The sequence below is a fragment of the Narcine bancroftii genome, chromosome 7 (genome assembly GCF_036971445.1).
Source record: "Narcine bancroftii isolate sNarBan1 chromosome 7, sNarBan1.hap1, whole genome shotgun sequence".
Taxonomy (NCBI): Eukaryota; Metazoa; Chordata; class Chondrichthyes; order Torpediniformes; family Narcinidae; genus Narcine; species Narcine bancroftii.
The window spans coordinates 207,124,541-207,149,959 of NC_091475.1; the positions used below are offsets into that span (position 1 = coordinate 207,124,541).

At 47.5% G+C, this 25,419-nt stretch overlaps 1 protein-coding gene across 4 annotated transcripts in view; it reads right to left on the reverse strand.

The window, feature by feature from the left end:
• myo7aa (myosin VIIAa) overlaps positions 1-25,419 on the reverse strand; it is a 268,383-nt gene that overhangs the window by 93,997 nt on the left and 148,967 nt on the right. For all 4 annotated transcript variants that reach the window (XM_069892099.1, XM_069892100.1, XM_069892096.1 and 1 more), the window contains 7 exons: positions 23,598-23,692; positions 14,088-14,172; positions 13,044-13,262; positions 11,642-11,749; positions 8,058-8,267; positions 2,922-3,125; positions 1,934-2,110 (listed from right to left, as the gene is read on the reverse strand). In XM_069892099.1, the coding sequence (XP_069748200.1) occupies positions 1,934-2,110; positions 2,922-3,125; positions 8,058-8,267; positions 11,642-11,749; positions 13,044-13,262; positions 14,088-14,172; positions 23,598-23,692 (1,098 nt within the window). The remainder of the gene's footprint in view (positions 1-1,933; positions 2,111-2,921; positions 3,126-8,057; positions 8,268-11,641; positions 11,750-13,043; positions 13,263-14,087; positions 14,173-23,597; positions 23,693-25,419) is intronic.

Sequence of the window (25,419 nt, forward strand, 5' to 3'; positions counted from 1 at the left end):
CCCATCCCAGCTATTCTGTGATTGGAGACCCCGGTCATTCTTCTCCCTGTTCTGACAAAGGGTTCCCACCCAAAGTGGTAACTCATTTTCCTTCCCACAGAGATTGCTCGACAGACGTCAGCTTCTGGTAAAGTCCCACAGGAATCTGTTCAGGGACCCCCACCCCCATAAATTAGATCAGCCATGATCGTATTGAATGGCGGAGCAGGCTCGACGGGCCATTTTTGGCCGACTCCTGTTCCTACTTCCTATCTTCCTATGTCTTTAGGAAATTAATATTTGAATCTTTGATGGCATATCCAATTTTTTTCTAAACTTGAACAAGACATAATATAACTTAACCATTGTGTGTGTGTAGCTGGAGTATCATCTTTCCAGTTAATCAAAATTGCACGTCTGGTGGTCAATGAAGTAAAAGATAAAATTCGGTTTTGAGTTGAAGTCAGTGAAATGTCATCATCTTGAAATGATCCTAAGATTTCAATTTAACCTTAAGAATCACAGGTAATGTTTGAAAAATATCTTTCCAAAATTTTTCTAAATTAGGGCAAGTCCAAACCATGTGAATCAAAGAAGCCTCAGAAATTTTACATTTGTCACATCGAGGATTCATATCAATTTAAAAACGAGATGATTTAACTTTGGACGTATGTGCTCTGTGGACCACGTTATTTATCTATCCATCTATTCATTTAGCACATAGCGAGTAGCGGTTGCCTGGAATTCATTGCCTGCGGTGGTGGTGGAGGCTGGTGCAATAAGGACATTTAAAAGACTCATGACAGATACATGGATGCAAGAATAATAGAGAATTATGGGTGTGAGGTGAGGAAGGTTCAGATTGTTGAGTAGACATCTATATCTTAGTACAGCATTGTGGGCTGAAGGGTCTGCACTGTCCAGTAATGTTTGATGTTCTATTTTCAGTTTTTGATGGCCCTCTGGACATCTACCCCATTCCAGTTTACCAGCCTTTTATACTTTGGTGATTCCATGTCTAGGTCATTGGGAGAGTTCCTGCCCATTCCACTTCCACATTCTGAGTTCCTTCTACTTGGAATTTTCCTCCTCATATCCCCTTCAAAATTCTTATCCTCGAGTTTTAAACACCTGTGGCGTGGGTTCCCTGTTCTCTCGGCCAGTTTCCCCTCCCCCTCAACATCAGGGGATCAGAGGGTCGGGCAGTGTCCGTGGTGAAAAATGAACAGTCGGGACCCTTCCCCACCTCGAAATGTTGACCGCCCATTACTCTCCATGGACTCTGCCTGACCCACCGAGTTCCCCCCACCCCCAGCTTCTGGCTGTTTCCTCACTATTCCAGCATCTGCAGTTCTTGCGTTTCTCTCCCCCATCCCTCCCCCCTCCCCCAGCTGGAAGGAAAATAAAATCAATGCACCCGGCCCCTTCCTGCAATGCAAGCACTCCATTCCAGGCAAAATCCTCAAAGTGAATGAGCTTAGCTTATAGAGTCAAAGAATGTGGACACGGGCCCATTGGCCTCACTTCCCCATGCTGACCAGAATGTCCCACTTGCCTGCTTTTGGCCCATATCACTCTAGACCCATCCTATTCGTGTATCCATCCACATGTTCTGCAAACTTGCCTCAACAACCTCCTCCGGCAGCTCATTCATTGCACCCACCCACCCTCTGTGTAAAAATTGGTTACCCTTCTCTCACCCCCCACTCCAATTTCATCTTAAATCCATATTCTCTAGTTATTGATTCCCCTACTAAGGGGAAAAGACACCGTGTTCACCTGATCTACTCAAGATTTTGTCCTGCTCAGTGAGATCGCACCTCATTCTCCTGTTTTCAAAAGAATGAGAGAGGCTACTCACCTCTCCCAATAGCTTAGCCCCTCCCCCTTTCCCCGAGTTTCTCCAGCTTAATGCCCGCTTCTTGACCATTCCCCCTGACTGGAGTGGATTTACCTCGCCATCAGCTTGCAAGGCCTGAAGTTCTCGTTTGTAAGTCTTCTTGCCAAGGGTTTCGTAGATTTTGGTCATGACGGGGATCTTCTCACTGCCATTGCTAATGGCCGTGTGATACTTGGGTTCTGGCAAATCGCCCATGAACCGGAGGATGGTGATCCAAACCGCCAGAGATGCCTGCAGCCAACAAGGGGAGATGTCAGGCTTGATGTTGGGCCTGAGGCCCGACTGCGGTTGAGCAACGGATGCAGTAGGTTTTCCCTTTCGAAGCAACTTGGGTCATTCACTAAATTCCCGCAGGTAATGGCATCATTAATTAGAGTTCAACAAGGAAACGGGTTGAGTACAATTCACAAAAGTTCTGGAGAAACACAGGTCACACAGCATCCATAGGAAGCAAAGGGTAACCAACATTTCGGGCCTGGACTCTTGATCAGGTACAAGAGGAAAAACAAACAGGTGCCTGGATAAACAGGGTGGGAGAAGGGCGAAGAAAAGGAGGAACGAAGGGGAATGGGGAAGGGAAGGGGAATGGGGAAGGGAAAGGGGACAGGTATGGGGGTGGGGGTGGGAGTTGGGATCAGAGGCAGGTGGAATGTATACCCTGGGGGAGGGAACCAAGGACAAGTGGGATGGATACCTGGGAAGGAAATCAGAGACAGGTGGGACAGATACCCGGAGGGGGGGGGGGGGAACCATAGACAGGTGGAACAGATACTCGGTGGGGGAAGAAAACAAAGACAGGTGGGATGGATACTGGGGGGGGGGGGAGTTGGGGTGTAAACCAGAGACGTGGGACGGATACCCAGGAGGGAACCATAGACCGGTGGGGGACAGGTACCCATGGGGGTCTGAAACAGGTGGGACGGGTACCCACAGGGGACCGAGACAGGTGGGACAAGTACCCATGGAGGACTGAGACAGGTAGGATGGGTACCCAGAGGGGACTGAGACAGGTGGGACGGGTACCCCTGGGGGCCCCTCTTACCAGCTGATCTCCTTCGTCTTCATGGAAGAGCAAGGGGAGTTTCAGGGGCCTTCGGATGTAGGAATGAGTGGTGGTGCCCTGGAAATAAGTGGCGGCAAATTTGGCAAACTTATACTCTGAGAGATCTTCCTCCTCTTCCTCTGGCAGGGGAAGGGTCGCGTCCAAATCCTCTTCCTCTAGCTCCTGTGGAGCCCGCTCCAGATCCTGAAACACAGATTAATCAGGAAGGACAAGCTTCAAACTCTGGGCTGGCTCAGTGGTGCTGCTGGGAGAGCTGCTTGCTGCACTGCACCGGGGACCCGGGTTCAATCCTGGGCCCACGTGCTGGGGGTGTCCACTGCGGGGTTCCTCTCCCCCCTCACTGTAAATAAACCCTCGCGTGTCAGTGAGGGGTAGGATCTGGAGTGGGGGCAGATAGGGCAAGGGATAATGAGAATGTGGATACAAAGGAAAAAAAACTTGAATGAAGTTAAAAGGGTGCTCGATGGTCTGCGCAGACTATATGGGGCAAAGAACCAGCTTCTATTTTGCCCTACTTCCAACTGACTCAGATAAGAAAAATGCTGTGAAATTTAGTAATCGTCAAGAAAGGAGCAACGTCGTAAAGGACCCCCATCATCCTGGTCACAACCTCTTCTCACTGCTACATTTGGGTAGAAGGTACTGACGACCAGCACCTCTAGGTTCAAGAGCTGTTTCTTTCCTGAGAAGACAGAAATGGGCAAGGCAACCGGCCACCATTATGTCAGCCTTGTACAGGAGCTTTATCGAGTGTGTCCTGGCCGGCTTCATCACCGCGTGGTATGGTTGCTGCAGAGAAATGTGTCGGAGAGCAACCCACAGGACCATAAGAGAGCCAGAGAGAATCGCTGGAGTCTCCCTCCCCTCCCATCGACGTGATCGACTGGGATTGTTGTCTGAAGAGGGCGCGCAAAATCATTGAGGACCCCTTCCACCTTGCACACCAGCATCGTTCAGAGGCTCCCGTCGGGAAGAGATCCAGGAGTATCAGAGCCAGCGCCACCAGGATGACGAACAGTTTCTTCCCACAGGCAGTGGGAACACTGAATGACCAAAGAAACTGCTCACACTGACCCTCCGAGACTTTCAGCTTCACTAAACAATATTTATTTATTTGTACACTTGTCCTGCAGATAGAGTTTGTCTGCGCGCCTCTCATCGGTGAGTATCATCTCTTGCCTGACGCCCAGTCGCACTCCCTCGCATCTAGCTCTACTCACCACTCAGTTCCCAACTGTTACGAGTCCAGAGAACTCCAAAACCCAGCAGCAATAGATATTCACCAAGACAAATGGTTACTTAACCAAAAGTTGCTTTTAATTATCTTTAAACATGAAAACAGGATCAAATTTTAAATTATTACTATGAACTAACTTAACTCCCTTCTAATTCTATGCGCGTGTGTGTGTGTAAGTTCAGAAAAGTTTTTTGGTTCACAGTCCAATCTCACTTCTCATTTCTCCAAGTTCACTGTTGCAGGCAATTCTTATACTGTGTACAGAATTTAACATGTATAAAGTTCACCAGGCTTTGGTGCTCGAAAGGTAAATGGTTACCGCTCGGGATGGTCCTTGTCAGTTTTCAGAGAGAGATTTGTTGTTCCAGGACATCCACAATTTCACTCCAGTATCTTGCTGATTAAACTTTCCCCCTCAGGGTTCTCCAGATGATAAACTCTTTCTTTGAGGTCACCACAGAGTGCCTTTTTATTTTGCTTATTCCAAGTAAAACATTAGACAGCCAGTCCTCTTGCATGAACCACAAGGGCTTTGACCAGGCTGTCTTCCAAAAGCTTGCCAGCTTGTCCTGTTTCAGTCCCAGCAACTTCTGCTGGCTGACACTGCTTCTCTCTCTCTCTCACACACACATACACACACACACTCTGAGACTGAGACTGAGAGAAAGCCTGTTTGATTCTATCTGCTTGCAAAACCACATGACCCTCTTAGACCAGCAAGTCTCAAGTCTCTGCAGACAATAGCGGAGCCAGCATTCTCTTTCATCTGTTGCTTTTGGCTAAGCAAGAATCCATTAGTGACGTCTCTTGAGCACTCTTCAAAGCTCTTGCAGAAAGGTGTGAGAAGCCACTATGTCTCCCGTGTTTCAAATAAGATCTGTTTTAAAGTGTTTGTATGTGACCTACTCTAACAAACCTTTCCCAATTTATCTCCCAAAAACATTTCTATATACTCTGTCACACACTAATCAGGGACTGTTCTGACGCCATTAAAAGGACTGTCTGCATTTTGTAACACCACCTTTTTTTCTTGTACTATGCTCTCTGTGAAATTGATTACCCCTTTTTTTAATGCACACTTGTTTTTTTTTAATAAAGTACGTGTTTGGCTGCAGCAAGTCAGAATTTTATTGCACACGTTCATTACACGACTCATCATTAGTCTTGACCTTTCAGTCACTGACACAGCATTTCTGCTTGTTGGATTAATTCATTGGAGATCAAAGCAACTGAAGAGCAAAGCAGGGCCAGTTTACTGAGGGGTGAGCAGAAGGATGGAAATGCCGGAAGAACTCAGCCAGTCTCTCAGCGCACAGAGGAGGTACAGATGTAGAACCAACATTTTGGGCCTGAGTCCATCGTCAGGAGCAAAAAAAATAAAACAGGCAGGAGCCTGAATAAAAAGACTTGAGGAGAATGGCAAGGAAAAGAGCAAAGGTCAAGTGACAAAAGGTGGTTGTAGACGACACTTTCCTTATTCTAATATATTGTAGCATGTGAGCTAACTAAATGAACAGACGAGGCTCGTCAGCACTCATGAGGTTTATTTAGTCCAGCGCGCAGCCGTTTTAAGGCCTTCAAAGCTCCCGCCCTTTACACGCCGGAAAATGCGATATCGTGGCGCAAGCGCACTGTCCGCACACATGCAGGCCCAAGCCTCTGCCGGAAAAGACGATCCACGCACGTAACCTATAGAGGCAGTTCACCCGATCGTCAAGTACGTGCGCTGCCACAATATCCTAAAAAGTATCATCTTACAATGCGTGAGCTGCGCTATCCCAAATTTCAATCTCTTTAATCCAACAAATCAAACTCCGTGGCTGTAGTCACCAACCGCCGGAGCTCTTCTGTACTGGGGAGGCCCAGGGGTTGTTTGAATGGTGGACGATCCCCAGCTCCTCCATGGTGGCGAATTCAGCCTTGGCTTGCTGGAGTTTATCTTGTGGGAGGCACGGGGCCTGTGCATCCACTGGGGGCCCAGCAGTCTCGATGTGGTGCTCCACACCATATGGCAGCTTGGTGTCATGGAAATTTGGCGCTAGTAGGGCCGGACACTTGGCCAGTAGGCGGGCATACTCATCTCTGTCCAGAGCATGGATTTCTAATGGCAGAAAAGGGTGCTGCTACAGGGTGAGGCGGAACGACTGGAAAGTGGTAGCGTCCACCAAACAGCATCTGGTCACGTCCACCAAAAGTTCATGTGCCCGGAGGAAGTCCGCTCTGAGTATGGCCTGTCCCACGGCCCCGATAGTGCCCTTCTACTGGAAAACCACGTCCACTCCGTGGATTGTTACCAGGCGGGTTCCATTGCTCGGGATGGAGGAACCGCTGGCTGCTTGTAGATGGAGGCCCTTGGGGTTGTGTTTGCCCTGAAAATACATCGTGGGACGAGGCTTATCTCTGCGCTCATGTTGACGAGGAAGTCCCTCTTCATTCATTGGTCCTCGAGGTCCTTTAAGAGCGCCCACTGCTGAGGCCACTATCATTAGCCGGCCTGTTCGTTTCTGTTGCCGTGTTTGGTTTGGTAGTGTGGTAGGAGCACGGTGGGGGGGGGGGGGTGAGGGAGCTGCACCACCAGGAGTTTTGGCCCCATCTGTGGTGAGAGAAACAGTATTCATTTTGTTTCTCTGGGCCTCCATCGCGTTATGGTTGTGCCGCAGCCACTGCTATGGGGGCTGGTGGGATTGTTGAGAGGGTAGCGTAGACGAGCTGCACATGGAGGGAGCTCTGCTGCAGGGTGCGGAAAAGGAGGGAGCTCTGCTGCAGGATGCGGAAAAGTCTGTCTGCCTCCTTGGCTACCAGATGCAGGGTGCTGAAGTTCATGTCGGAAACTGCCAACAGCTAGGGCCACCATCTCATGCATGAGCTCAGAGGGGTTCCTGTCGCCGAGGCCCTGCATGTTTAGGATGAGAATGGTATGCTCATGCCGGCTGAGTTCTAGCAAATTGAGGAGGAAATGCTGGAATTGCTTGTACTTATGCCCCATGGGAGGGTTCTCCACAAAGGAGTTTATTTTGGCTGCAGTGGCAATGTCCAGGGCACTGATGACATGCCAGATCTTGGTGATCTGCCTCTGATGTGGAACTGGGACTTAGCCAGTTGCAGCCAGTTCTTGGGCTGGTTCGCCCAGAAGGGCGGTAAATGCACGCCCACCACATGGGTCGCAGCCGTTCCGACTGTAGCAATAGCAGCATCCTACATCCTGTCATGTTCGATGAAGGTTCAAAAGACATTGGAACTGCTGGGGTCACCACTGGAGCGACCGCTACGGAAGTGCTATGGAAAAAAGAGACAACCACACGGTGCAAGGGTGAACCAGAAACCAACTTTACTATTTGAATTCCTCGCACTGTGCGTAAGAGAACACCCACTTCCGGTGATGTGTGCGCCAGCTTCCGGAAGCGACGTCAGCGCATCATGGCGTCACTCCCTGGCCGGCGGTGCAGCACCCGGAAGCGGGGAGTTCCCCTGGGAACTGCGGGATTCTCCTCTGGAGTGAAGGGGACCTGTGCCACCTTGAGTCGACTGACTGGGGTGGCCATTCGGCCCGTCTAATCGCACGGTCGCTTGGCCCGCTAGTAATACCTATTATCTGTATTGCACAGTCTGTTTCATTTCTTTCACATATTTCTCTCACTTGTCTGTAACTTTTTGACAATAGTTTTTGCACTACAGTAGAAATTCTGCCTGGCCCGCAGGTAAAGGAATCTCAGGGTTATATGTGATGTCATGTATGCACTCTGACGGAACTTTGACCAAATCTCTACACCCATGGGATTTTGCATAGCATGGGAATTATTTTCCTCCTGCAGGGGATATCTGCTCACCTGATTGTTGTAACAAGGCGACATAGTTCTGAACAGTTGTGTTATTCTTACCTCAAACCCTGCTGGAGCTCGACCCTCCTGTCCGGGCACCACGGAGGGTGCACCCAGGAACCCAAACATCTTGTCCACCATCTCAGAGTCATTCACGGGCTCGTTCCGCGCTTTCTCCATCTGCTCCAGCATTTCCTTCTTCCGGCGGGCCTCTCTCCGTTCTGCCACCTCCCTCTCCGCGTCTTCCCGAGCCAGCTGGGCGAGGCGCTCCTGCCGGGAGAAGGAAAAGTTGGGACCCTTTCTTCCGAATGCACATGGGATACATTCCCCACTGACCAGACTCCAACATCACTGATTCTACTGGCAGGAAGGGAGAAAGGTGTTGACCGTTTTCTAAAAAAGAAAATCAGAGGTGCAGACTGACGTGCAAGATTCCCTGAGGGTTAATTTGCAGTGTAGAATCAGTGATAAGGAAGGCAAATGCAATGCTGGCTTTCACTCTGAGAGGGAGAGAACAGAAAAGCAGAGATAGGATATTGAGTCTTTATAAGGCAGTGGCCAGACCGTACTTGGAGCATTATGAGCAACATTGGGCTCCTTATCTGGGGAAGGATGTGTTGGCATTGGAGAGGGTACAGAGGAGGTTTGCAAGGATGATCCCTGGATACAAGGGTTATCATGGGAGAAGCATTTGATGGCTCGGGGACTGTACTTGGTGGAGTTGAGAAGAGTTTAGAGCAATGGTTCTCAACCCTTTCCTTCCCATCCACATCCCACCTTAAGCAATCCCTTACTAATCACAGAGCACCTACGGCGTAGGGAATACTTAAAGTGGGATGTGAGCGGGAAGAAAAAGATCGAGAACCACTCATTTAGAAGCAAGAACTAGAGGACATGGATTAAAGGTGAAATGTTTAAAGGGAATATTGTGGCGAACTTCTTTAGTCAGAGAGCGATGAGAGTGTGGAATGAGCTGCTAGCTGAAGTGGCGAATGCAAGCTTGATTTTGACATTGAAGAGGACTTTGGATAGGTATATGGATGGGAGGTGTATGGATGGTCATGTCCTGGGTGCAGGTCAATGGGAGAAGACAGAATAATAGTTCAGCACAGACTAAATGGTCTGAAGGGTCTGTTTCATGCTGTAGTGTTCCCTGGCTCTTTCTGTTAATTTTTTTCCCAGTTTTATCCATATTTGAATCCAAATTCAGGTTGAAATCCCCTCCTATTAATATGTTCCCTTGCGTATCTGCTACCTTCAAAGATATCTTGCATAAACTTTTGATCTTCTTCGTTAGGTGAATATACATTGAGTAGATTCCAAAACTCTGAATATATCTGACATTTTATCATTACATATCTCCCTGCTGGATCTATTATTTCCTCTTCTATTTTAAATGGCACATTTTTACTAATTAATATAGCTACTCCTCTTGCTTTTGAATTATACGATGCTGCTGTTACGTGTCCTACCCAATCTCTCTTTAATTTCTTGTGCTCCAATTCAGTTAAGTGTGTTTCTTGCACAAATGCTATATCAATTTTTTCTTTTTTCAGTAAATTTAGCAGTTTCTTCCTTTTAATTTGGTTATGTATTCCATTAATATTTAAAGTCATATAGTTCAACTTAGCCATTTTATACTTTGTTTATCTTCCCTTTCCGTTTCTCCATCATTACCTTTCCTCCTTTTCCATTTCTGTTTTCTTGTTTTAAACCCTTTATAAGACAACATTCCTAAAACATCAAACATTTTCCTTATTCTCCTATTTCTATCTTATTTATCCCCAATCTCCCCTTCCCCTCCTGAGTTGTCCTTTATCCCTTGTCGGACAACCACATCTCCCCTCTCCATTTGGATTTGCGAATTCACTCGCAAGCGTCAGCTGATTTTGCAGTGACCGCTATTTCCCCCCACCCCACCCCCCCCAGAAAATATTTCATTTTTCATATGTCACAAAGGTCACTCTTTTAGTTCCCTCCTTATTCCCTCTGTTCCATTTCCTTCCCTTATTAATTCTTGTCTATACTATCTATATTTTCCTCTAAATACGGATACATTCATGTATGCACATTATACATAGACACACATATACCTCTTTACCCACATACATATAAATCGTGGTCATTTTTACTCTTATTACATGTCTTCATCTCTTTTATGGTTGTTTTGTAGTTGTTCTGCAAATTTCCTTACTTCCTATGGATCCGAGAATAGTTTTTTGTTTTTTTTTCCCCATAAGATCGTTTTCGATGTATTGAACTCCTTTCTCTTCTTCAGGAGTTCAAAACTTATATCTGGATAAATGAAGATTTTTTGCCCTTTGTACTCCAGTGGCTTATTGTCCTCTCTTACTTTTTCCATTGTTTTCTCCAGTACCTTTTCTCATGTAGTATATCTTAGGAATTTTACTAAAACAGATCTTGGCTTTTGTTGTGATTGTGGTTTAAAGGCCAATGCTCTATGTGCCCTTTCTATTTCCATTTCTTGCTGTAGTTCTGGACATCCTAGGATCCTGGGGATCCAATCTTTTATAAACTCTCTCATATTCTTGCCTTCTTCATCTTCTTTAAGGCCCACTATCTTTATGTTATTTCTTCTGTTATAATTTTCCATTATATCTATTTTCTGAGCCAACAGTTCTTGTGTCTCTATAACTTTTTTATTAGATTCCTCCAATTTCTTTTTTAAGTCTTCTACCTCCATTTCTACTGCTACTGCCCGCTCTTCCATCTTGTCCATTTTCTTTCCCATTTCTGTTAAGGTCATATCTATTTTATTCATTTTCTCTTCTGTGTTGTTTATTCTTCTTCTTAAATCATTAAATTCTTGCGCTTGCCATTCTTTAAATGACTCCATGTATTCTTTGATAAGAGAAAGTATATCCTTTACCTTGCCTTTCTTTTCTTCTTCTATTTCACTGTACCCTTCCTCTTCCTCTTCTTCTTCCTCTGGGTTGGCCATCTGTTGTTTCTTTGTTGCCCTTTTCTTCTCTTCTTTCTTGTTTTCATTGTCTTCTATGTTCTCCTCTTGCTGCAGGTGTTCTGCAGCTGCCATTGCCGGCTGTGGAGATTGACTCCCCAGCTGGTCACCCCTCCCGTCGGTGTGTTTTTTTTCATGCGCACCGCGCATGCGTGAGGAGTCGCGCATGCGCGGTTGCGCACTTTGTAGTCCACTTTCTACCAACCTGAGGGAGCGGGTTTCTCTCTCCACCGCGGGCCTCTTCGAACAGGTAAGGCCTTCTCCTTCTTCTTCCGTTGTCTTCTCTTCCTCTCTTCTTACCATTGATTTCGATTTTTCTTTTTTCGTCGCCATCTTCTTTCCACCTTTATACTCACTTTTCTTTAATTTTTATTTCTGTGCCTTTGTGTTTTCCTTTGTTTTTTCCGACTTTTCTGGAGAGGGCTGGAGTTCACCGTCCGGCCACTACTCCATCACGTGACTCCCCCAGTGTTCCCTGGCTCTATGTTCTGTTTGGAATACCTCTCCCAAGCCTCCCCCTCGTTCACTGACACTGAAGTTCCAGCTATTCCAACCTTGTCCCTGTAACCCAGATTCCTGAGCCCCGGCGACGCGGGTGTCAACTCCCCTTGCCCTGGGGGATGCCGCGGACGAGCGCCCCTGATCGGGGAGGACAGGGACCCACCTGGTGCTGCCGCTCAGCCTCCTCCTTGGCTGCCTTGCTGCTCATCTCCCGGCGCAGCCGCAGCTCCTCGGCCAGCCGCAACTTCTCCGCCTCCAGGCGCCGGCGGTACTGCACGGAGAAAGGAGATGGCGGTGAGAACCACAACCAGCAGTCCATTCAGCCCCTCGAGTCTGCTTCCACCCCCCACCCCGGCCAAGGCTCGCTGTCGACCACTATTCCCATGTCCCTCAGCGTTCCTCATGGGAGAGAATGGGTGGGAGTGTGGAACAAGCTGCCAACTGAATTGGTAAAAGCGGGATTAGTTATAACATTTAAGAACAATTTGGACAGGTACATGGATGGGAGGGGTATGAAGGGCTATAGTCCGGTCAAGGACTAGGCAGAATAATTTTGGGAACATGGTCAACCTAGTGGTTAGCATAATGCTATTACAGCATCAGGGACCGGGGTTCAAATCCTGCGCTGTCTGTAAGGAATTTGTGGGTTCCCTTCATGTTTTCTCTAGGGCTCTGGTTTCCTCTCACCCTTCAAAATGTACTGGGGTTTTAGGTTAATTGGGCAGCATGGGCTTGAGGGCCGAAAGGGCCTGTTACAGTGATTTGTTTCTATATTTATCTTCTTTTCTATCTTGGCATATTGTGGAAATTTCACGTCTACCATTGAAGTTGGTTTATCTTGTAGACCTGTGTAGTTGCAACAAGCAAGAATTTCAGTGCCTCTGTGCATTGTACTTATGTATATGACAATACCAAGGAAAGGTTAGCACTCCCATTGACAAGGATGGAAGGGGCCCTATAACTATCACCTCACTGTTGGCATAGCGGTTAGCGCAACGCCTTTATGGTGCCAGTGATTGGGGCTTGAATCCCGCGCTGTCTGTAAGGAGTTGGTATGTTCTTCCCGTTTCCATGTGGGCTTTTCCCCAGGGATTCTGGTTTCCTCCAACCGTGTGAAGCATATCAGCGGGTGTAGGTTAATTGGGTGTAAATTGGGCAGTACGGACTCATGGGCCGAAATGGCCTGTTACCGTTCTGTAGGTCTAAGTTAAGTTAAAATGAACACACAAGTGTTCATTAACTTAGTGGCATCCAAATGTGTTTTTTGGGAGGGCAGTATGGATAGCACAGCGCTATTACAGCGCTAGCGAGTTGGGTTTGAATCTGCCACTGTCTGTAAGGAGTTTGTATGTTCTCCCTGTGTCTGCATGTGTTTTCTCCAGTGTTCCAAAGACATACAGGGTTACAGGTTAATAGTCCCGTGGGCGTATGCGGGTGGCATGGGCCAGAAGGGCCTGCTACCATGATGTATCCCTGAATTAAATCAGTCCCATTCCCCTGATTTACCCCCCTGAGCTCAACCCATTCTCTCCATTGGTTACCACCATTAACGAGCTTGCACTTACTTCCCCTTTCAGACGTTTGTACAGTCTCCGCGCGATCATGCCTCGAACTCTGGCCTGGATGGTGATCACGGCCCACAAGCGATGCCGGAACGCCCTCCGCACCAGGTAACCGCGGCAACGGGCCTGGAACAGTATCATCCTCTTGCGGGCGAAGTGATACTGCACAAAAAGCTTGCGGGATCGATAGAGCGCCTGCAGCCTGGAGAACCCGACTCTCATCTGAACAAGGTGCGAGACAAAAAAAAACCCAGTGGGGGAAAGGGATGTCAGTCCTACTCCCTTTCCCCCCTTCCTGCGCCATGGTTAGGAGATAAGCAAATGAAGTGGGACACATCACCTACCCCCCTCCCCTCAATAAGGACTGATCCACCCTTCTATTGCTGGGAAGATCTACATTTGTTGTGCATCCCCAATCCTCCCTTGGACTGCAACTCATCACAATAACTCAGTCAAATAAATATAGGTGCAGGAGAAGGTTATTCAATGTTATCATGGCTGATCATACAACCTCAGTACCCTACTCCTGCTTATCCCAGATCCCTTTAACCATAAACCCCACATTCAATTCCCTGTTGAACGTATCTAATGAATTGGCCTCAGATTTCTGTGGTAGGGAGATTCACCAGTTCATAACTTTCTGGGCCAATTCGGAAGGCGGTTAGTCACGAGTCAACCATTTTTCTTGGGGGAGGGGTGGGGTGGTAGAGTTGTACAAAGACAGGTGATCTAACTCTGAGCCAGAGCCTTCTATCACGATGCATTTTTACAACTATATTGCAGTTATTAATTATACTGGATTTCTCTTCATCTGATGTAGTGGAGTTAGAACAGGGCCCTCTGTCGCTGGGGCAGGGCCCTTCATCGTGCCTGGCACATAAATGGAATTCTGCTGAGTTTGCAGATGGCAGAAAGTGTCCCATCCATCACAGTAACCAGCGATCCTTCCACTAGGACCAAAGGAAAATCCTAGAAGAACCCACCCATCCGGCAAGATGAAGCACAAGTTGTCTACAAACCCCAGGAGCAAGGAAATGGTTAACATACCGCACCAAAGCTCTTCCGACAGTGATACCCTCGCCAATACCTCTGAATCAACATCACTGAGTTTCTTATTTTAACAAAGTTTGATCTGCGGAAGATTGAGAAATATTTTAAATTCAAAACTGCTGCACAGTATAAGAGGGATTGAATTGGCTCATTTCTGTTGCAACAAGGTGGCTTCACTCCATTGTCCAGATATCATGGGTTCAACATCCACTCAGATTTTGAGATTAGCCAGAATCGGCATTAGAATGAAACATTACAGCCCACAATGTGGTGCTGACCCATGTAAGGCTACTCAACAACCATCTAATCGGTCCCTACCTCACACCCATAGCTCTCTATTTTTCTTACATTTGTGTGCTTGTCTAAGAATCTTTTGAATGTTTCTATTTTACCAGCCTGTATCACCAGGCCCAGCAATGCATTCGAGACACCCACTACTCCCTACTTAAAAATGAATGACCCCTGATGTCTCCTCTAAATTTTCCTCCACTCACCTTCAAATACCCTCTGATATTTTCTACTCTCGCCCCAGGGAAAAGGTGCTGGTGTCCACCCTATCTAGGCTTCTCATGATCTTATATACCTCTGTTAAGTCATCTCTCATCCTTAGTTGTTCCAATGAGAAGAGCCCTAGCTCCAATGAGAAGAGCCCTAGCTCTGTCAACCTTGCTTCATAAGACATGCTCTCTCATTCAGGCAACATCCTGGTAAATCTCTGCACTCTCTCCAAAGCATTTACATCCTTCCTGCAAGGAGAGGACCAGAACTGAACGTAATGCTTCACATTTATGGAGCTGCAACATAACTTCATGGCTCTGGAGCACAATCCATGAACAAAAGCCAGCATGCCATACACCTTCTTAGCCATCACGAGCCTAATTGAGTTCTTTGAGGAAGTGACAAAAGAAATTGATGAGGTAGGAAGGTAGATATGGTCTATATGGATTTCAGTAAGGTGTTTGATAAGGTCCCCAATGAGGGACTCATCCAGAAGGTCAAGAGCCATGGAATCAGTGGAACCTTAGCTGTCTAGATAAAAAAAATTGGCTTGCGGGAAGAAGACAGAGAGTAGTGGTGGAAGGGAGGTTCTCTGCATGGAGGGCAGTGATTAGTGGAAGGCAACAGGGATCAGTTCTCGGTCCTTTGCACTTCGTGATATTATAAATGATCTAGATGATGATATGGAAGGTTGGGTGAGTAAGTTTGCGGATGGCACGAAGAATGGAGGAATTGTAGATGGAGCTGAAGGTTGTCAGAGGTTGCAAGGGGACATGGACCAGATGCAGTGTTGGGGCAGAAAGATGGCAAATGGAGTTCAATCCGGACATGGGAGGTGATGCATTTTGGCTGGACAAGTCAAAGAGCTGAGTCCAGGGGTAATGGTCGGTTAATTAAGAGCGTGGAGGAACAGAGGGATCTAGGGATTTGTGTCCAAATATCCCTTGTTGCTCAGGTTGAAAGGATAGTTAAAAAGCTGATGGGATTCTTGGCTTCTGTGGTGAATGTCCACCAAGCTGCCTGTCTCCCCTCTGGCGAGCCTTGCTGTACTAACATTGGCTGTGCATTACCTCTACTGTTAAGGACACTCCCCTTGGATATAACTGTATATGCATCTATTGTCTTTCATTATTGTACCATGAGTTTCTGCTAAAAAAAGCCATGATCATTGTTTGACCACATCGTCTTTGCCTACTTCATCAACTGGCACTTCAATTTTATTAGCAGAAATGGATGCAGCCCTTAGGCCAGAGTGTCTGATAATCGACCAGTCTGCCCCGAGGGCCAGAGAAGTTTTCAACTACTGGATTGCTTGTTTCGATTACTACATGGCTCGAAACAACGTGGTCGATGAGGCGATACAGTTGGGCCACCTGAACTCTCTTCTGGGTGAGGTCCCTTTCGCTGTAACGCAAGGAGCTTCCACTCTGGCTATAGCCCGGGAACGTCTGACCGCTTACTATACAGCTCCACGAAATGTGGTGCTTGCTCGACACCAGTTGCTGACTAGAGGCCAGAAACCCCGGGGAAAGTGATGCTGCCTATGCACTGGCCCTCGACTCACTGGCAAATGAATGTGATGTCAGGGCAGTCAACATGCAACAACATCGCAATGCCTTGAAGCTGGATGCTTTAGTCAACGGGATTGACTCCAGTTACATCCGACAGAGGCTGCTGGAGACGGAGCCCTTAACCTACGACTGGGCAGTCACTCTAACCAAAACACTGAGAAGTGCCATGCGGTCCAGTGAAATGCTAGAAACCGAAAATGAAACATCCAGGAATGCTGGAACCCCGAAGGAAAGAAAAAGGCGAACTCTTGAAAATGCTGCCTCTGTGATAAGAGCTGGCACCCGAGACAGAAGTAGCATTTTTCAGGAGTTCTCCTTTTTCTTTTCTTCGGGGTTCCAGCAGGCTGAAGACGAGCCGGCTGAATCGACTTCAAGTGATGGCGAGGTGAGATCCCTTGTGATAGCTCATTGACTCCAAAGCTTGGGGGATGTTACAGACTGGAACGATCAACTATGAAGGGGGAGGTAAATGGTGAGACTCTTGATTGTCTAATAGACTCGGGGAGTGCTGACAGCTACATCCACGAGAGAGTTGCCGGAGCCTTAAATTTGTGGATATATCCAGCGAACCGAAAGATATCGATGGCTTGTAGTGAACTTACAAAAACCGTACGGGACAAATGTAACTTTAAATTTGCAGGGACATTACCTGGCTGATGTGTGGCTCTATTATACCGGAGCTCTGTGCCCCTGTGGTACTGGGGTTAGATATTCAATCTCAGACGAACAGTGTAGAGTTAAATTTTGGTGGGCCACTACCCACACTTACCATCCCCCACGCTAGTTACTGCGGTCTGTCCACATTAAAGAACAAAGCTCCCTCCCTTTTCAGTGATTTATCCCCCGAGTGTTGGCCGATTGCCACTAAGAGTCGTTCTGACAGCAAAGAGGATCGTGAGTTTATCAAAGCTGAGCCCAGAGATTGCTTAAAGAGGGAGTAATTGAACCCAGTGAGAGTCCGTGGCGAGCCCAGGTGGTAGTTGTGAAAAATCACACTAAGAGACGACTGGCTATTGACTACAGCCAGACAATCAACCATTACACTAACCTGGATGCCTACCCCCTGCCACGCATCAATGAAATGGTTAATCAGATAGCGCAATTCAAAGTGTAATCCACTATCTACCTCAAAGCAGCTTATCACCAAATCCCCATTAAAAAAAAGGAACGATCCTATACAGCCCTTGAGGCTGATGGGGGGGTTATACCAGTTTAAAATGGTACCTTCTGGAGTCATTAATGGTGTGTCCGTGTTTCAGAGGGAAATGGATAAGATTGTTAGGACGTATGAGTTACAGGGTACGTTTCCCTATCTGGATAATGTCACTATCTGTGGGAAAACACAGGCTGATCACGACAACAACTTAAAGAAATTTTTAAGAATAGCTAAAGAACTCAACCTTACATTTAACGAGGGCAAATGTGTGTTCAATGCAACAGAGCTACCCATTCTGGGCTACATTGTCCGCAAGGGCGAAATCTGCCCCGACCCGGAAAGAATGGCCCCCCTTAAGAAGTTACCACCCCCAGACTCAGCAAAAGCCCTTAAAAGGTGTATGGGATTCTTTTCCTACTACTGCAAATGGGTTCGGGACTACGCCACGAAGGCACGCCCTCTGTTTGACACTAAATCTTTTCCTCTCTCTCCAATGGCCTTGAAGGCTTTCGAGAGAATTAAAGCTGATATTGCCAAAGCTGCACTCTCGTCCATTGACGAGGACGTCCCATTCCAAGTGGAAACTGATGTCTCAGATTGTGCCTTGGCAGGAATCCTTAATCAAAATGTCAGACCTGTGGCATTCTTCTCCCGCACGTTACGCGGACCTGAACTTAAACATCCTGCCATTGAAAAAGAAGCCCAGGCTATTATTGAAGCTGTTCGCTCCTGGAGACACTATCTAGCTGACAGAAAATTTACTCTTGTCACTGATCAGGAATCTGTAGCCTGCATGTTCAGTACTAAACACAAAAGTAAAATCAAGAACAATAAGATGGCGAATAGAACTCTCAACTTATAATTATGAGATCCAGTACAGACCGGGCAGGTTAAACGATCCCTCTGACGCATTGTCACAATCTGCTGCTGGTGCTCAGCTGGACGGGCTAAAAGAGATCCATTGCAGACTGTGCCACCCAGGAGTCACGAGATTATTCCACTACATAAGGGCTAACAACCTTCCTTACTCTCTGGAAGAAGTCAGGAAACTGACTAAAAGCTGTCCTGTTTGCGCAGAATGCAAACCCCAATACTTCAAAGCTCCAGAGGCCACTCTCATCAAGGGAACCCGACCTTTTGAGATTTTAAAGGACCGTTACTTTCCAACAACAAAAATGTATATTTCCTTACTGTAATTGACGAATATTCCAGGTTTCCCTTAGCGATTCCCTGCTCTGACATCTCGTCGGTGTCTGTCATTAAGTCACTTGACAGAATTTTCAGCATTTTTGGTTTTCACAATTACGTTCATACCGATAGAGGCTCAGCATTCATGAGCGCTGAACTGCAGCGAGCCCTGCTATGAAAGGGGATTGCCACCAGCCGTACCACGAGCTACAACCCGCAGGGCAATGGCAGGTTGAAAGGGCTCAAGCTACAGTCTGGAAGACTGTTAATCTTGCTTTAAAAACACATGGTTACCCTGTTACCCGGTGGCAGGAGGTGCTACCTAAGGCACTACATTCTATTCGGTCTTTATTGTGAACTGCAACACATCAAACACCTCATGAACGTATGTTTGCCTTTCCTAGGAAATCAGGATCTGTGATGGACTGGCCAGCCTGTTTATCTGAGCCTGGAACCGTGCTGCTGAAGAGCCACGCTCGGGCACGTAAAACAGACCCCCTAGTCCACCAGTTCAGCTACTGTAATACTAACCCCAACTACGCTCATGTTAGATTCCCAGACAGGAGTACTGACTCTATACCCCTAAGGGATCTGGCCTCGCCTGCTTCTCCCCTTCCCCACACCCCTACTCAGAGTGAGCCTGAGAGGTTGGACTCACACCCCCAGACTGTGACCCCAAGACAACTTTCAGATGGCCATGCTGAGGCTCCACTGCCTCACGCTGGTGATTCTGGAGCGGGTCCAGAAGCCAGTCCTTCCCACACTTTCTCTTTGGCTTGGCTTCGCGGACGAAGATTTATGGAGGGGGTAAAAAGTCCACGTCAGCTGCAGGCTCGTTTGTGGCTGACCAGTCCGATGCGGGACAGGCAGACACGATTGCAGCGGTTGCAAGGGAAAATTGGTTGGTTGGGGTTGGGTGTTGGGTTTTTCCTCCTTTGCCTTTTGTCAGTGAGGTGGGCTCTGCGGTCTTCTTCAAAGGAGGCTGCTGCCCGCCAAACTGTGAGGCGCCAAGATGCACGGTTTGAGGCGTTATCAGCCCACTGGCGGTGGTCAATGTGGCAGGCACCAAGAGATTTCTTTAGGCAGTCCTTGTACCTTTTCTTTGGTGCACCTCTGTCACGGTGGCCAGTGGAGAGCTCGCCATATAATACGATCTTGGGAAGGCGATGGTCCTCCATTCTGGAGACGTGACCCATCCAGCGCAGCTGGATCTTCAGCAGCGTGGACTCGATGCTGTCGACCTCTGCCATCTCGAGTACCTCGACGTTAGGGGTGTGAGAGCTCCAATGGTTGTTGAGGATGGAGCGGAGACAACGCTGGTGGAAGCGTTCTAGGAGCCGTAGGTGGTGCCGGTAGAGGACCCATGATTCGGAGCCGAACAGGAGTGTGGGTATGACAACGGCTCTGTATACGCTTATCTTTGTGAGGTTTTTCAGTTGGTTGTTTTTCCAGACTCTTTTGTGTAGTCTTCCAAAGGCGCTATTTGCCTTGGCGAGTCTGTTGTCTATCTCATTGTCGATCCTTGCATCTGATGAAATGGTGCAGCCGAGATAGGTAAACTGGTTGACCGTTTTGAGTTTTGTGTGCCCGATGGAGATGTGGGGGGGCTGGTAGTCATGGTGGGGAGCTGGCTGATGGAGGATCTCAGTTTTCTTCAGGCTGACTTCCAGGCCAAACATTTTGGCAGTTTCCGCAAAGCAGGACGTCAAGCGCTGAAGAGCTGGCTCTGAATGGGCAACTAAAGCGGCATCATCTGCAAAGAGTAGTTCACGGACAAGTTTCTCTTGTGTCTTGGTGTGAGCTTGCAGGCGCCTCAGATTGAAGAGACTGCCATCCGTGCGGTACCGGATGTAAACAGCGTCTTCATTGTTGGGGTCTTTCATGGCTTGGTTCAGCATCATGCTGAAGAAGATTGAAAAGAGGGTTGGTGCGAGAACACAGCCTTGCTTCACGCCATTGTTAATGGAGAAGGGTTCAGAGAGCTCATTGCTGTATCTGACCCGACCTTGTTGGTTTTCGTGCAGTTGGATAATCATGTTGAGGAACTTTGGGGGACATCCGATGCGCTCTAGTATTTGCCAAAGCCCTTTCCTGCTCACGGTGTCGAAGGCTTTGGTGAGGTCAACAAAGGTGATGTAGAGTCCTTTGTTTTGTTCTCTGCACTTTTCTTGGAGCTGTCTGAGGGCAAAGACCATGTCAGTGGTTCCTCTGTTTGCGCGAAAGCCGCACTGTGATTCTGGGAGAATATTCTCGGCGACACTAGGTATTATTCTATTTAGTAGAATCCTAGCGAAGATTTTGCCTGCAATGGAGAGCAACGTGATTCCCCTGTAGTTTGAGCAGTCTGATTTCTCGCCTTTGTTTTTGTACAGGGTGATGATGGTGGCATCACGAAGATCCTGAGGCAGTTTACCTTGGTCCCAACAAAGCTTGAAAAACTCATGCAGTTTGGCATGCAGAGTTTTGCCGCCAGCCTTCCAGACTTCTGGGGGGATTCCATCCATACCTGCTGCTTTGCCACTTTTCAGTTGTTCGATTGCCTTATATGTCTCATCCAGGGTGGGAACCTCATCCAGCTCTAGCCTTAGGGGCTGTTGAGGGAGCTGGAGCAGGGCGGAATCTTGGACTGAGCGGTTGGTACTGAAAAGAGATTGGAAGTGTTCTGACCATCGGTTGAGGATGGAGATCTTGTCGCTGAGGAGGACTTTGCCGTCTGAGCTGCGCAGCGGGCTTTGGACTTGGGGTGAGGGGCCGTACACAGCCTTTAGAGCCTCGTAGAAACCCCTGAAGTCGCCAATGTCCGCGCTGAGCTGTGTTCGTTTGGCGAGGCTAGTCCACCACTCATTTTGGATCTCCCGGAGTTTGCGCTGAAGATGGCTCCCACACTACAGACCCAGGAACTGTACCAGTTCCCAAGGTTGCAAAGGAGCCACCTGTTGTGAGACGAAGCACCAGAATTCGTAAACAACCTGATAGGCCGACATATTCAGAAAACATCTCATTATATTTCGATTGCTTGCTAGATACTGGCGTATTTTGGCTTGCTTCAGCCTTTCCTAGCAGCTGTCCTTTTGATTTTAACCCTTCTTCTGCCGGGGGGAGACTGTGGTAAATGTCTGACAAGCTGCCTGTCTCCCCTCTGGTGAGCCTTGCTGTACTAACATTGGCTGTGCATTATCTCTACTGTTAAGGACACTCCCCTTGGATATAGCTGTATATGCATCTATTGTCTTTCATTATTGTACCATGATTATTGTTTGACCACATCGTCTTTGTCTACTTCACCAGCTGGCACTTCAGCTTCATTAATAGGGGGATTGTGGCTGAGTAGAGAAGCCATGTTGCAGCTTTATAAGTCTCTGGTGAGACCACATTTGTTGTATTGTGTCTAGTTCTGGTCGCCTCATTATAGGAAGGATGTGGAGAGGGTGCAGAGGAGATTTACCAGGATGTTGCCTGGATTGGAGGGCATGTCTTATGAGGCAAGGTTGGCAAAGTTGGGACTTTTCCCTTTGGAGTGTTGAAGGACAAAATGATGAGAGGTATAGATAGGTTGGACGGCCAATACCTGTTTCCTAAGGTGGGAATAACAACCACTAGAGGACACATGTAGAAGATTAAGGGAGAGAAGTATAGGGGAGAAATCAGGGATAAGTTTTTTTTTGACATAGAGAGTTGTTGAGGCTTGGAATACCTGGCCAGGAGTGATGGTAGAGGCTGAAACATTAGGGGCCTTTTAAAAACAATTAAATAGACACATGGATGAAAGGAATGTGGAAGGTTATAGGGTAGGGAGGGTTTAGCACTTTTATATGGTTCATCACAACATGGAGAGCTGAAGGGCCTGTTCAGTGCTAAAATATTTTCTTTCTTTCTTCTTTGGCTTGGCTTCGCGGACGAAGATTTATGGAGGGGTAATGTCAACGTCAGCTGCAGGCTCGTTTGTGGCTGACAAGTCCGATGCGGGACAGGCAGACACGGTTGCAAGGGAAAATTGGTTAGTGGGGGTTGGGTGTTGGGTTTTTCCTCCTTTGTCTTTTGTCAGTGAGGTGGGCTCTGCGGTCTTCTTCAAAGGAGGTTGCTGCCCGCCGAACTGTGAGGCGCCAAGATGCACGGTTTGAGGCGTTATCAGCCCACTTAATCATGTCATATATGGGTGATGCAGTCGGCATAACACTATTCCAGCACCAGTGAGCCAGATTTGAATCCAGCACTGTCTATATTGAGATTTTACGTTCTCCCAGTATCTCCAGTTTCCTCATAAAGGGATTGTAATTTACTTGGGGTATTAGGGCTCATGGGCCAGAAGTGCCTGTAACTGGGCTGTATGTCCAAATTTAAATTAAAAAAAAATCAACTAGTGCGGCAACCTCATACGATCCATGGACCTGGACCCAAAATCCCCTTTGTTCCTCCTACCTCTAGCTGTATACTCCACCTTCAAGTTCCACCTTCCACAGTGCATCACTTGACACTCGTCCAGATTGAACTCCATCTGCACTTTGAACGCCTGACATTTGGACAGTGGAACTAGGCTACCATCTTTCAATATAAAGGAGCTCACTCTGCAAGATTCCTTTCTAGATTATCCTGGATTATCCAGATGTATCTCAACCTGCTCTGCTCAAGACGGCAAGAAACGACAGAATTATGAACACTGCTCAGACCATCGTACAAGCACACTCCCCGCCCCAATCAATTACGTCAAGCCCGTCCAACTGTCTCGGGGAAGCAGCCAACGTGCTGAAGGACTTATCCCATGCTCTCTTCTCCTCGTCCCAGAAGGAAACGCAGCGATTTTTCCTCTGCAATTGAAGGCTTGGCAATTTTTAAATGTTTTACTGCAAGGTGAATGCATAGATTTCCATGGAGCTGGATGGGATCAATGTGGGTTGAATCCCACCCAGTAAAGGAGCATCAGGCTGCCATGGCCAGGTAGGGCTGAAGGGCCTGTTTCGTGCCACGTGACCTGGTGGGATTTCAAGCCTGTTCCATCAATTCAAAACAATGGCCAGTCCATTCACTGGCTTGTAACTCCACTTTTCATTTTGCCCGATCCCACAATCCGCTACGTAATTCCAGCCTCACACCCACCTGTCTTTAAATCCTCGAACCACTTTCTGGATCAGGATAACTTTGTCTGTGATCGCCTTGTCCCTTTCTATCTCCAGCATCATGTCATGGTGATCCTGGGGGAGAATTGGGTATAGAAGTGAATGCAGGGGCTTGAATGTCATACGGAGTTGTACAAGATATTGGTGAGGTCACATTTGGAATATTGTGTGCTGATTTGGCCACCTCCCAACAGGAAAGGTATCAATAAAATTGAAAGAGTGCAGAGAAGATAATATCAAGATGTTTCCAGGACTTGAAGAACATCCCACTTTAAGTAATCTTTATGCCATTGGAGCTCTGTGATTAGTAAGGAATTGCTTAAAGTGGGATGTGGGTGGGAAGGGAAGGTTGAGAACGACTGCTCCAGACCCAATTGTTACTGAGATATTTGGCTTGAGAAAAATGGTCATTGGCCCATTTCCTTTGGAGTTCTGAAACCGTGCACATAGCGAGTCCATGAGGGACGATTAAAACATTGGTTTTCAAACTTTTTCTTCCCACTCACATCCCACCTTAAGCAATCCCTGACTAATCACAGAGCACCGATGGCATAGGGATTACTTAAGGTGGGATGTGAGTGGAGTGGAAAGGGTTGAGAACCACTGGGTTAGAGTAAAACACAAATGTCTGCAGATGCTGTGATTGTAGTAAAAACACACCAAAACATTGGAGGAACCCAGCTGGATTTTTTTTCAGTATCTTTAGAAGACAAAGATTATATCGCTGACCTTTCAGGCCTGAGCCCTCCTTCGAGGAATGAGCTGAATAACTCAGAAGCAGGAAATCCCAGAATTCAAACAATGGGGTAGGAGTCCAGACCAACAAAAGGTGCTAATTGGATATGATAAGGGACCAGGTAGAATTCATCATGTTGGTTCGAAAGGAGACAGGGAATGGAGAGATAGAGCTGAGGGAAAGTCAATGGGGGAAGAAGTGAGGGGGGTTTTAACAAAAACCAGAGGAGTTAATATTAGTGCCATCCGGTTGGAGGGTGCCCAGTCGGAAGATAAGATTAGGGTTCCGATTGGGCACCTTCCAACCCAGACGGCATTGATATCGACTTTTCTGGCTTTTGTTAAACCCCCTCCCCCTCACCTTTCCCTATCCGTCTCTCCATCCTGTCTCCTTTCGCACAATCATGATAAATTCTTACCTCCTCCCTTATCATATCCAATTAACACCTTGTGTTGGTCTAGATTCTGCCCCCAGCCAGCACTGTCTGAATTCTCGCTTCTGGCTCATTCTCCTCATCCCTTGAGGAAGGGCTCAGGCCCGAAACGTCGGCAATATATCTTTGTCTCCTAAGGGCGCTGGAAAGACTGGTTGGATTCCCTCGAGCACTTCGGTGTTTTTACTGCAGGGAAAAGTTAAACAGGCGAGGGCTTTATTCCCTGGAATGGGGAGATTTACTCGAGGTATAAAAATTACGAGGGGAATGGTTAGAGTAAATGCAAGCAGGCTTCTTCCACTGAGGTTTGGTAAGATAAGAGGACATGGGCCAAGGGTGAAAGGGGGAAATGTTTAAGGGGATCATTAGGGACAACTTCTTCACTCAGAAGGTGTGGGGAACGAGCTTCCAGCAGAGGTGGTGTATACAGCTTCCATTACAACATACTGTATAAAGTGAAGCTAGGATAGCTACATAGTTGGGAGGGGTATGGTCTAGGTGTAGGTCAGTGGGACCAGGGAGAATTAAATGGCATGGACTAGATGGGCCAAATGCTCGTCTCCATCCTATTGTGCTCAACGAGGTCACGTTGCATTAGTTTGGCTGCATGTGGAGTAGGGCGAGCAGTTCTGC